The following is a 12,195-nucleotide window of genomic DNA, read 5'->3' on the forward strand; positions in this document are numbered from 1 at the left end:
GAATCAAACACAAAATTTGTTCTCTGTGCTATGTTTCACTGTCGGACTCTAGTCCAACATACCTATCCGACCTCACCCATGTGTTCTCACCAACAAGATACTTAACGCTACTCTTCTGACAATCGTATACTCATTATTCCCACTATGAAAACAAAGTCATATGGACAGCGTTCTTTTGCATACCAGGGCCCAGTAACGGGGAATGAATTGCCCACTGAACTTAGATACAAAGACACAGTGATCACATTCAATATGGCTCTCAAAACTCACTTATTTCGACTGCAAGAAAAAACTTAAAGACCTACTAATGTTTCGTATCTTAAATATTCTCAGCATGCTTTTTAATGTTTTCTAATTTCATGGTGTTTGTTTTTGTAATCATATCATTATATGTTTTTTATCTTATAGGTGTTGTCTAATGTTGTAAAGCGCTTAGACCTTCTAAAGATTAGGCGCTATACAAAGTCCTCATCATTATTATTATTATTATTATTATTATTATTATTATTATTATTATTATTATTATATAAAACTGCTTTACATAAAGGACACATTATTGTTTATTAAAACTCTTTCATCCCATACAAACAGCAGTAGATAGTTTTATTATCAAATAAGTTGTGATAGCAGAAAGATTCACTCATACTGTTGCCACCTTACATGTAGATTACCATTCTGATTTGTTATATGACCATATTACGAGCTGACATGCTCTATGTTTAGACGATTAATGTAGATCAAATTTGGACAATCTTGAAATGCAATTTTCAGCCATTTTAGATCGAACACAAGCTTAAATTCAACATTTGCATACATTTTGAATAAATGAAGGCAAAGTATAAATTTTTAGAAAGTATGCAGTAGGCTTCCTTGTACAATTGTTTGACCAGTCAGATTAATATGTATTAAATAAACTATGAATATATTAATGAATTATATATGTGACTTTAGAATTGTTTCAGTTAGCCCTTAACATGTTAAATATACTGAACATTAACTATCACATGATATAGATTTCTTGGACGTATTATGGAGTACTTCTAAACAAACTGAATCAAGGTCCCTCTTTCATTTTAATAGACACCATTATAAAAGTCTATGACATTGTTAGTTTGAAAGATATCATTTAAAGTTTGGTATCCATATTGAATTAATGTTCTAAAATATTCTGTAAGGTCGGTATCATTTCATATGACAGGACTGTTTTCAATATTTGATATTTTCTGGTACATTTGCATGAGGAAAATAAATTGATAAAATTAACTCAGGACTATTTGTTTTAATTTCTCATTCAGTATACAAATAAAAATGTACACAGGCTTGCTCCCCAAGGAAAAGTATGTTCAAAATATAGTTGTGAAGAAACGTTGTGCCATTGTCTAAGATATACAATATTTGTTTAAATTACTTCATAGCGATTTTTGTTGTTGTTGTTGTTGCACTGAGTACACGTCGAAGTTAGATAACCACTGTGTTTAAAGAAATTACTCTCGAGCATGGCACTTGCATGGAAGGAAAAATATATGTCTGGGGAGATCCAGAATTTAATTCATGAATCTCAATTGTGATAATGAAATTCTATTATTTATCAAAATGAACATGTCCCGAAAATCGATTACAAACATATACAAACTTCAGATTATCATGCCTGCAAGTGTCTTTGATGATAAGAAGAGTTGATAATTTAGCACAGAAGAGGTAGATTTTTACTTGCTTTTACAGATGTTTAGGATGGAATCATAGAGTGTTTTGTTAATTTATTCATGCCAGAAAAAGTGGTGTATATATCAATGGACAACAAATTATCAGTGACTAGTGCAAGCAGTTCAGCACGTTAGCCCACGTACCTTACTGCTCTGTACTGGCATTAAATATGCTGATGTATTTCATTGCAGCTGCAGAAAAGGCTGGTATATGCTCACAAAGAAACAATATTGTTTGAATTTGAAGTTTTTGGAAATAAACAAAATAGGAAAGTTTTGTCTTTAGACTTTTTTTGTAAGGTCAAGCAAAGAACAGTTATTGTTCTAAATTTATTTTTGCTAGCAAATATTCTTAAGTTCAGAGCAAATATAATTCCCAAAATCCTTGTTTTCGAATTTTCCTCTAAGTTAACAAGATGACTATTTGCAGGGATAGATCTGTTTGTTTTTTCAGGTAGCAGTTGGGTTAATTAATACATAACAGTGAATGGTACCAAGCATGTGAAATATAACTGAACATTTCTCAAGTAGAATGAGTTGTAACCCTCTTCCTACCAAAACCACTGCTTGTTAGTTTTGCTGCCGTCTATGCGTCCTTATTGGTAAGTCAAACAATATGTTTCCGTGGCATGCTAATTGTATTACTACATAGTGCTAAAACTTATTTAATTAGTCTATTTTCCCTAAAACTGAGTTTCGAAGGCTTAACTCCCCCACCTAAATTGTATGTAGTACCAAAGTCAATGAGTACCAGCCTTAGAATTTAAATGATTGTTGTGTATGAAATAAACGCTTAACACAATAATTTAATTTTCAGTAATAACATTTATGTACTGTCTATTTGGAAAGCTATTACATGATATAAATTAATTTAAAGATGAGAAGACCAAACTTCTTAAGTGAGGGTTCTCACTTGTTAATCCGTGTTCGGATAGCTTATACATCGAAAACAATCACTTGACAAGTTAATTTTTGGCCGTATATAAAGAATTGCTAAAGTATTATTCATGCTTGTAATTACTTACAATGTATAGGAATTTCGCTTTAAATTTTTTCTTGCCTATAATAATGTCTTCAAGGTATCACAAGGGCAATATACTGTCACAGAATAAAGAATGGTGGCTAAGGCAAAACAAATGTGTTTCCTATCGCACTGATTTTTAAATCAGGGTAGGTACATTAGGTAATTTTTTAAAAAACTTTTTGGAGATTATATATATTATAATGATTTAGTGTATATATATATATATATATATATATATATATATATATATATATATATATATATGTGTGTGTGTGTGTATGTCTGCGAAGAACTTCAGATATTGGTCTAAAATGGCTCAATTAGATTTGCAAGTCAATTTTGGGAATTTGCTTTTTACCCGAAGTCAAAAACATGCCTGGGTTCGCAATGAAAATGAAATGGAGATAGTTGGCTCAAGGGAAGCACACATATATTTTTTGGGGGGGGGTGAATTCGGTAGACTAAAATAAACAGAAAACAGCAGCCTACAATTCTGCATTTGTATATGCATAATTAACACTATTGTATGCATCTGTAAATTGTGCATATTATGTACGTCAGTTAATAACAACACAATTTAACGGCATGTACAACATTTAGGCCATTAACAACTTACAAAAACAAATCAGTATAAAAGAAAAGAATATGGACTTTGATCAATGATCAAATAAAATATTTTTAGACACAGGCCCAGGGATGGCGACTTTAAAAAGTCATAAGCCTTGACTCAGTTTACACAATCACTGAATCCAGTTTCCATATGGCCTCAGCGTTCGTATTTTTAATATTATTTTTCCCACAATTTTGCAATTGCTACACTTTCAATATGAATTCAACAGGGAGTCCGAAGGTAACATAGGTATCATTAGTGTTCTTCACTATACTCACTAGAGACTGGATGGTTCTGGTATCTGCTGAATTCTTCGAACGAATCCTGGTCAGGACTGAATTGATCTTTATGACCATAACTTAACCATCGTCAAAACTGATATGATGCCGTCTTTTAACAAGATATATTTGTCTTTATAGAAAAATGAATAAACTTCATATTTAGGGCTGACTATTTCATGGAAGAAATGGAGGGGGTCATAATAGTATCTTAAAAAGATTAAGATAACACATAACAATCTGACAATAGAAATGATCTGAATGTTGAATTCATCATCTTGAATATGTAACATGCAGGTAGATGTATTGTTCCTATTTCAACAGACATAGTACACAAGAATGCAGTACCGTATTTGATGGACTATAAGACAATACTTCTTGTCCAGAAAATCTTTTCTTCATCTTATACTCCGAATTGACTTATATATGGATTATGTCTTCTGAATCGCTTTATCGTATTTTTTGTATTGAAGATAATTCCCCAAAAGTACGAAAAAGAGATCGTGCATGAAAAAATATATGATCCCACAGTGAGTTTTGTAAACAATTACATGATTATCAGTATTATTAATTAACATAAATCAAATTGCGTTAAAGCAGCATGCACCAGTAATTTATGTTGTTTGCAACATACGTTGTTTAAATTTGATTACATATATGTGCGTTAGGATTAACAAGTTAGAAGATGAGTAACCATGACAAAGACATCCCATCACAATTTTCATTTTACACCTAATGATCAAATAAAATGTATGCCCCATTGAGAGAGAGAGAGAGAGAGAGAGAGAGAGAGAGAGAGAGAGAGAGAGAGAGAGATGTTTTCACGATTGTAAATCTGTATTGTTCACTTACCTGATGACTGATATTACTCATGTACAGATGCAGTACCATATTCCATTATCAATTAGTACCACTAGGTAAGCAATTCATTCTACGTTTGTTTGCGTCTTCTATTATCCAAGAATCACAAGACTTTATAGTCGTATTTGCATGCTAATTAAATATGCCACAACTGTGTGCAGTCATTCCAACCTAAGATCTGTCTGAGATCAAGATTCGGCATACCATATCAGATTAGCGAGGTTAACAGTAGGGAAAGAGGCTACTCATGGGTATTATGAATACCGTACCATATAATGAAAGGAAATGCCAGGTGGTTACTCATGTAAATATCTCAGCCTGCGAATCTTTTGAACCTGCGGATGGAACGGACAGCAATTTTTAAGTAACATCTAGCATGAGCAAAGATCAAATAACAGTTGCTGCTTGAGTACAGGAAGGGTGCATGCGCTTCGAAAAAATCTTATTTTTTGGGAATGGAAAGGTCGTTTGCAAAGAAAATTAGCATGCAAAATGGACATTCTTGGGATTTAACATAAATGGAGTCTATATGGATATAACTACTGTGAATATTTAAACCTTGATGGAGTAACGTATGTATTTTCATAGTTGACATTTACGTTTCATTTGTTAATGTTTTCTCTCTTTGACAAAAGCATCAGCTAAACGGGGGCAATAAGGTAAACAAAACAAAACAACAAATACCCCAACAAAAAACAAAGAGCTGAAATCTCTCTATCTCTCTCTCATATATCGGACCATATAAAAATGTAATGGAATACATATGCATCCATTTCTCTGTACCGCTCGTCCCCCAAAACAACTATGGAAAATGCAATATCTCTATTGCTGATAATCTGAAATTGCATACAGTGATACTTTTAATATTTATGAAACCGGAAGTTATTATAGCTTAATTCCACATAGCATACGAGTTTAACCGTATCTGTCTCAATAAATTTTCAGGTCAGCGTCATTATATGTAGCTAAAAGTACATGGTACATTTAAAATACTTCGTGTGAAACAAATTAGGTATTTTTAGTTACATTTAATGATCCTGACTGGAAAGGTTACTGACTTACAGATAGGACCAAATTCGCGAGTTAGTGTGAAATGAAGTGAAAAAGACAAGTCGATGTATTGATCTGGCCTCGTCTTATACTCAGCATTGACTTATATATAGATGAAGGATGGAAAAATTGCCAAATTTGCTAATTAGACTCATTCTGCATCGACTTATAGGCCGGTAAATACGGTATATTGATATGTTGTTCGCCGTATGTGCAAATAATTAAATACCCCCATCTTTTTGTTTTTTTCTGGCATGTTGCCGGGATATATGATTACTTACAGAATCCACTTTAGAACTAATGATAATCATCTTTTTTTTCAGACTAAGAAGAAGATGCTATCACTGAAACATTGTGCAACGCATTTTCCATTGGCATTCGTTTGCTTACTATTTGGGATAGGTCATCTAAAAGGTAGATGCAGAGCATTGCACATCCATCTGTACAGAAGCATGAAGTCCTAAATCCAGAAGACCTTGATACTTGTACTGATTTATTTTAATATGTACTAAATAAATAGTACATGAGATGAACACTGAAAACTTCAGGCAGAGAATGCAAACTCTTGGAGATTGTGTTACAAATCCCTCATCACATTTGCCAAGTTGTCATTTTGAAAGAAAGTAATTGATCTAATAAGTGCTCTATTAAAAAGGCCAGTCTTTAACCAAAGCTATGTTTATCACAAAGTGAAAGGTAAAAAATAACCATCCATATTTGTAATACAGGATTGTATTTCTAGTCACAAGAGTTTGAATGCATGGGTAACAACCAGAATGATGTAGGCCGAATACAGCCGTCAGTTCAGTCCAAATCAGATACTTTTAATGTCGAAGGCACAACATAACCTTCATGTTTTGATCATGTGCCATAACACATCAAGCAAACAAACATCTAATGGGTCATTATATGTATTATTTTTAACTGTGTTTAAATAATGAATACAGCTATTCTATCCTTCATATATATAATTTGTCTTTTTCTTTTCTTCTTAAATTTTAAAGGCTCGTTTGGGATCAGTCATCAAATTATGTGTGAATATGAAGATGCTTTTCTGATATGGCCTAATATACCAACTAACGTGAAGAACAAAGCAGTGTACAAGGGAGACACTCTTGTTGTGGCATGGTCACAAGAACGCGGATTCAGTGAAGGCCCTGCTTATGAAGGAAGACTGAAGCAGCAAGGAGAAAGTACCTTCTGGATAAGAAAAGCAAATCGATCTGATAGTGGGACCTACAAGTTTATCTACAACAGTCCTACGACGGACATATCTGAAGAATCACTAAATCTTCAAGTCATTGGTATTTTATAGATTATTCCACATAAATTTAAATATTACATAAATATATTATTCCTCATAATAGTCGTTAAGTAATGTCTATCAATGTACAATACTGGTATGTTTATGAAAATTAAATCCTAACAAAAAATCATTTATGTCAACATTTCAAAATTAGTTGATATGAGCAAAGGAAAAGTCATAACCTAATTTAATATGCCTTAAAATAGTTTTCTATTTATGACAAATTTTCACACAAGTTCATTCTGAGTCATACTTTTACTATTTTTTTTGCATCGTTTTAACTTCTATAGACCATTTTCAGAATGTATTCATGTATTCATGTGACCCTGGGTCGTCCAAACCAAGACGAGGCTAAACTAGGCACCTGCTTTATTTTACCTCGCAAGCATGGCTGCTACAATTGATACTGGCAAAGGAAACAATCGCGACGAATACTTTTCTGTTCCGTTGTGCAATGGTAATGCTAGAATTTACCTAGATATAAACTTCCACCATATTCCATCAGTGAAGAAGATCGAGCTTCGTAGAAAATACATTGTTGCAATACGTCGTGATGACTTCAGGGACGTCATTTCAACTTTTTTCGGGGGGGGGAGGGGGCAAAACTTGGTTGTGGGGGCCAAACTTGATGGGGGAGCAAAACTTGACGGGATTGTTAATTTTCGTATATATGCAACAGCAATTTTACAGCGCATGCAAATTTGGGGTGGGGCAAATGCCCCCTGCCCCCTCCTAATGACGTCCCTGGTGATGAGGGGCCAAATTTTACGGTAAGAAACTGGATGATGTTTGGTGTGCTCGTATTTTCTTGCAACTGAATGATGTAATAAAGATAAATCTAAACGCAAAATAGGTTCTGCCGATGAAGCAAATGAGTGTATGTATGTATATTTTATAATGGTAGTTTAATAAAAATGTTACCTCTAGTCACAGTCCACAATATGGGGTCATCGAAAACTGGGCGTAAATAGTAAATGGGGGCACCCTAGCGACAATGGGAATTAGCATTACAAGACCCCTTGGGCAACTCTAGCGACAATGGAAAATTAACATGGAGAAAAATCGTGGGACAATCTGGCGACAAGGGAAATTAACATGGAGAAAAATCGTGGGTCACTCTAGCGACAAGGGGAATTTAACATGGAACTATAGTGTGGGTCTGTCTAGCGACAAGGGGAAATTAACATGGGAATAGAGTTTGGGTTTGTCTAGGGACAAGGGGAATTGAATATGGGATTATTTTTTTTAAATTTAAATTTAAATTTAAATTTAAAGAAAGGGGTAGGCAATGGAAAGGCTATCTCTTTTGGAGAAATATGGCTGGCCCTGAAAAGGGCCTTTGGGTTTATGTTAATATTAATATTAACATAGATGGCATCTGTCACATCTTCTTCTTCTTCTTCTTAAACTCCTTCTAACTGCCGGTCCATACACAAGTACCCTCTTGAGACATCCTTGTCTTTCTATGTAAACTCTCCTCATCCATTGACTAGTATCTGTCCTATCAACAACAGTCCACTTGGACCTGACATACATGAGCATGTCCGTCCTAAACATCATGGAAGACACAAGGGTGGATGATTCAACTGTGGTCCACATCTTGAAGCGACGAGAATAGGTGAATCAATGCAGTGAACTGCGCTTATTTATAGGTACAGGAAGGATTGAAACGGATTGAATTCATTCACCAATCCGAACACGCGTTACACAATTCATTCAGCTCGCATCCAATCCGAAGAGAGCAGTCTGTGACGTCACGTGGTCTATATAGATTCGTTAGCGCTTGTGTGCAGTCAATCAATGCGACAGTGATTCAACATGACGGAAACTCAGAAAACGATCCATTGGGGTGCACCAGCAGGGGAGACTGCCCAAGGGAACCCGGCCTTACTTTCAGAAGAGGTACATTGGGTTTTGTGGATTTTCTTACCTCGCAAGAATTTGTTCCGGAACCTTCGTTACTTTCTTCATTACCGCAAGTGGAGAATTTTAGACAGAGACAGAAAGAAGAATTGGAGAAATTTATGCAACGACAAAAGGAAGCGGAACAAGCTTTTCTCCTACAGCAACAGCAACAGCAACAAGAAGAGGTAAGATAAAACAACAAGAAGAAGAAGTAGCAGCAAAGAAACAAAAGGGTGAAAATCAAACGGCTACGGTACTGTTGGACATTTTAGCGAGTTAAGAAGTCTGAAACAAATGTATCAGACTTCTTTATCACGACCGAAGAGAATACGACCTTCCCGAGCTAAACACGCCAACCCTGTGACTAAGCCTATCGTACCACCCTTAGTGATTTCAACCCAATCATCAGAAGTAGGCCTTGGCCGTGGCAAAGGCTTAAGGCAGTTAAAGTTGATTGGTTAAACTCACCCCTACACCAAAAAAGGCCCTTTTCAGGGCCACCCACATTTCTCGAAAAGAGATAGCCTTTCAATTTGCCAATAACTCAAAAATCAACAAAAAAAAACAAACCATTTTACCCTTATAGTACGTGTCTTTTTTGTATGAGTGCGTGAGTGTAGCTTCTTATTTCAAAACTCAAAGACACTTACCTTATATCATTCATGTATTCTTTTATCCATTTTTTACAATCCAATTCACAATTCACCACAGAACACTTTAATTAAAAGTTCATTGACTTCTTCTTTCTCCTTGTTTAGTCTCTCTGTTGTTTGAATTTCTTCACCGTTTTTTCCTCATTTTCTTCCCTTCTTCTTTTCTTCTCCTGTTTCTTTGCTTCTTTTAAATAGAATTGTCTTCTTTCTTCCTCTGAAGAATCCCTCTCTTCTTTCGAAGAATCCCTCTCTTCTTCCGAAGAATCCCTCTCTTCTTCTGAAGAATCCTTCTTTTCTTCTGACTCCTCTTGTTTCTTTTTTGGGCAATCTGGAGACCAATGTCCTTTTTCTTTACAATAATAACAGGTATCTTGACTTTTGTCTTTTTTAGCCCCTGTTTTTTTTCTTTTTTGACGGTCTGGACACTCTGAAGACGAATGCCCTTTCTTCTGACAGATATAGCAAGTATCCTGACTCTTATCTCGAAAGGAAGGAGAGTAGTCTGTCGGCTGGTCTGAAGAGAATTTTCTAATGACCCCTCGCAAGTCTCTGACGAAACGTTCGATTTGGCTAGTCTCTTCCATCGTTCTCCTCGGTTTGAGAGTGAAATGAATAGTGAAAGGACAAGACACACCCTTTTTATATACGCTGGTTTGCCATGACAATAAATTAGTCTATGGTGTTTGAACTTGAGTCATTTGACGTTTTGCACTCAAGATGAAACGATCCTATTCATTCGAGATGAAAGAAGAAGAAGAAAGTAAGAGGCAGAAACGTGATCTATCGCCTCGTACCAGGGCTGAAATCTTGGCACAAATTCATGCCAGTGATTTTGAAGAGGACATGAGTGAACCAGAATTTGAAACCTCTAAACCAAGTTCACCACCCTTAGTCAACCCTGAAAAGTACTATTCCATTCGAGAGACGGAAAAGCGCTCCTCTAGAAAATTTAGAACCACGGCTTACACCTAGACGGTGAAGTTTAAAGATCTCAAGGCCAACGTACCCTTGGAGAAAGCAGAAGGGTTTATCACCGAGATGTGGGATTCTTTGCTCACCGCACTCAAGCGACAATGTCAACCCAAAGAAGACGATCGCTTGACACTATCCATAGATCACGACGGTTTGAAATCCCCTGTTTGGATCGAGTTTAGCAGACCCGCAGAACTAACCCCTTCCAAAATCATGGACAAGATTCAACACGTACAACAATCTAATGACCAGTTTGACATCACCGATGGTAAAGCCACACTGAAAATGGCCCACGTCACTCTTCCTCAAGGGACAGGACGCAAAAAGATGTTATTGGTGGACAACCTTCGCAACACCAAAACAAGTCTTGTCCGAATTCACAACCCTCAAGACCAGATGTGTTTAGCCCGTGCCATCGTGGTGGGACGAACCTATGCCAACAAGAACGACACGGTAGAATGGAAAAGAACCTGGAAAACTATTCAACGATCCCATCGAGCCAAACAACGAAATGAAGCAGAACTCCTGTTACAACAAGCCGGACTGTCCAAAGACACACCCTGTGGCATTCCTGAGATGCAAAAATTGCAAGATGCCCTAGCTCCACGCTACACCTTGAAAGTGCACCCTCAAGAAATGCGTGGAACTCTGTTGTTTCGAGGCCAAGATTTTAAGGACGGATAATACATTCATGTCTATTATCACGATGAACATTTCGATACCATTACCAGTATCACTGGATTCCTGGGATACAGTTATTATTGTGAGAAATGTGATTATGGTTATAACAATCGAGAGCAACACAAGTCTTGTGGATGGAAATGCCCAGGATGTTTGGCCTCTCCACCCTGTCTGAGCGAAGAACCAGTGCCTTGTTCAACTTGTCTGCGCACGTTTGTCAGCCCTACCTGTTACCAGCAACATTTGAAAACACAAGGTTCACAGAAGAAATGTGCTTGTCAACTCCTGAGATTGTGCCCTACGTGTGGACAAGGCATACGTACCAATAGTACCAAGGCACACGTATGTCGAGGAAAGAAAACATGTCACATTTGTCACCACATCGTGGACTTGGAACACGAATGTTACGTGCAAAAATACCAACCCCCACCAGAGGAAGAGGACGGTCACAAGAAGAAAGGCAATTTCATCTTTTTCGATTTCGAATGCATGCAAGAGACCGGCATTCACATTCCTAATTTCTGCGTGGCTCATCGAGCGTGCGCGAAGTGCATTCAAGAACCTATCTTCAGCCATTGCCCTCACTGCAGCAAGATTCCTGGAGGACGTGAAAAAATCTTTCGAGGACCAAACACGTTAGCCGATTTTGCCCAATGGGTCTTAGACCCCGTCGACAAGACGTGGAGCCAAGAGGACATCGAACGTTACGGAGATTGTCATCGTCATGCCACGGTGATGGCTCACAATTTCTCCGGATACGATGGACAGTTTCTTCTCAGACACTATACGGAACAAGGCACCGAACGTCCTAAAGTCACTTTGAACGGAGCCAAAATCATTTTCATGCAAGTGGGACAAGTACAGTTTAAAGATTCGATGAGTTACTTGGCCATGCCTTTGAGTCGAATGCCTAAAACGTTTGGAATGACAGAAATGGCTAAAGGGTACTTTCAACACTTTTTCAATACGGAAGCCAATCAACATGCCGTTCTACCCCATTTACCTGAGGCTCACTATTACGACCCCGACAACATGCGTACCGAACAACGAGAAGCTTTCTACGCTTGGTACCAGGCTCATGCCTCTGACCCCTTCGACTTTCAGGAAGAAATGTTAAAGTATTGTCGTTCCGACGTGGACATTTTACGACGT

The 12,195-nt window shown here is 36.9% G+C and overlaps 1 protein-coding gene across 2 annotated transcripts in view; it reads left to right on the forward strand.

Annotated features, from left to right (window-relative positions):
- Positions 1–12,195, forward strand: part of LOC149808526 (uncharacterized) — a 135,782-nt gene that overhangs the window by 53,793 nt on the left and 69,794 nt on the right. The window contains exons 2-4 of one of the 2 annotated variants that reach the window (XM_089978548.1): positions 2,158–2,305; positions 5,850–5,940; positions 6,531–6,830. In XM_089978548.1, the coding sequence (XP_089834674.1) occupies positions 5,862–5,940; positions 6,531–6,830 (379 nt within the window). In that variant the 5' untranslated portion in view covers positions 2,158–2,305; positions 5,850–5,861. The remainder of the gene's footprint in view (positions 1–2,157; positions 2,306–5,849; positions 5,941–6,530; positions 6,831–12,195) is intronic. The other variant, XM_089978556.1, reaches the window with a different exon arrangement.

Source organism: Sinohyriopsis cumingii, chromosome 1 (genome assembly GCF_028554795.1).
Source record: "Sinohyriopsis cumingii isolate HCF-2022 chromosome 1, ASM2855479v2, whole genome shotgun sequence".
Classification (NCBI taxonomy): domain Eukaryota; kingdom Metazoa; phylum Mollusca; class Bivalvia; order Unionida; family Unionidae; genus Sinohyriopsis; species Sinohyriopsis cumingii.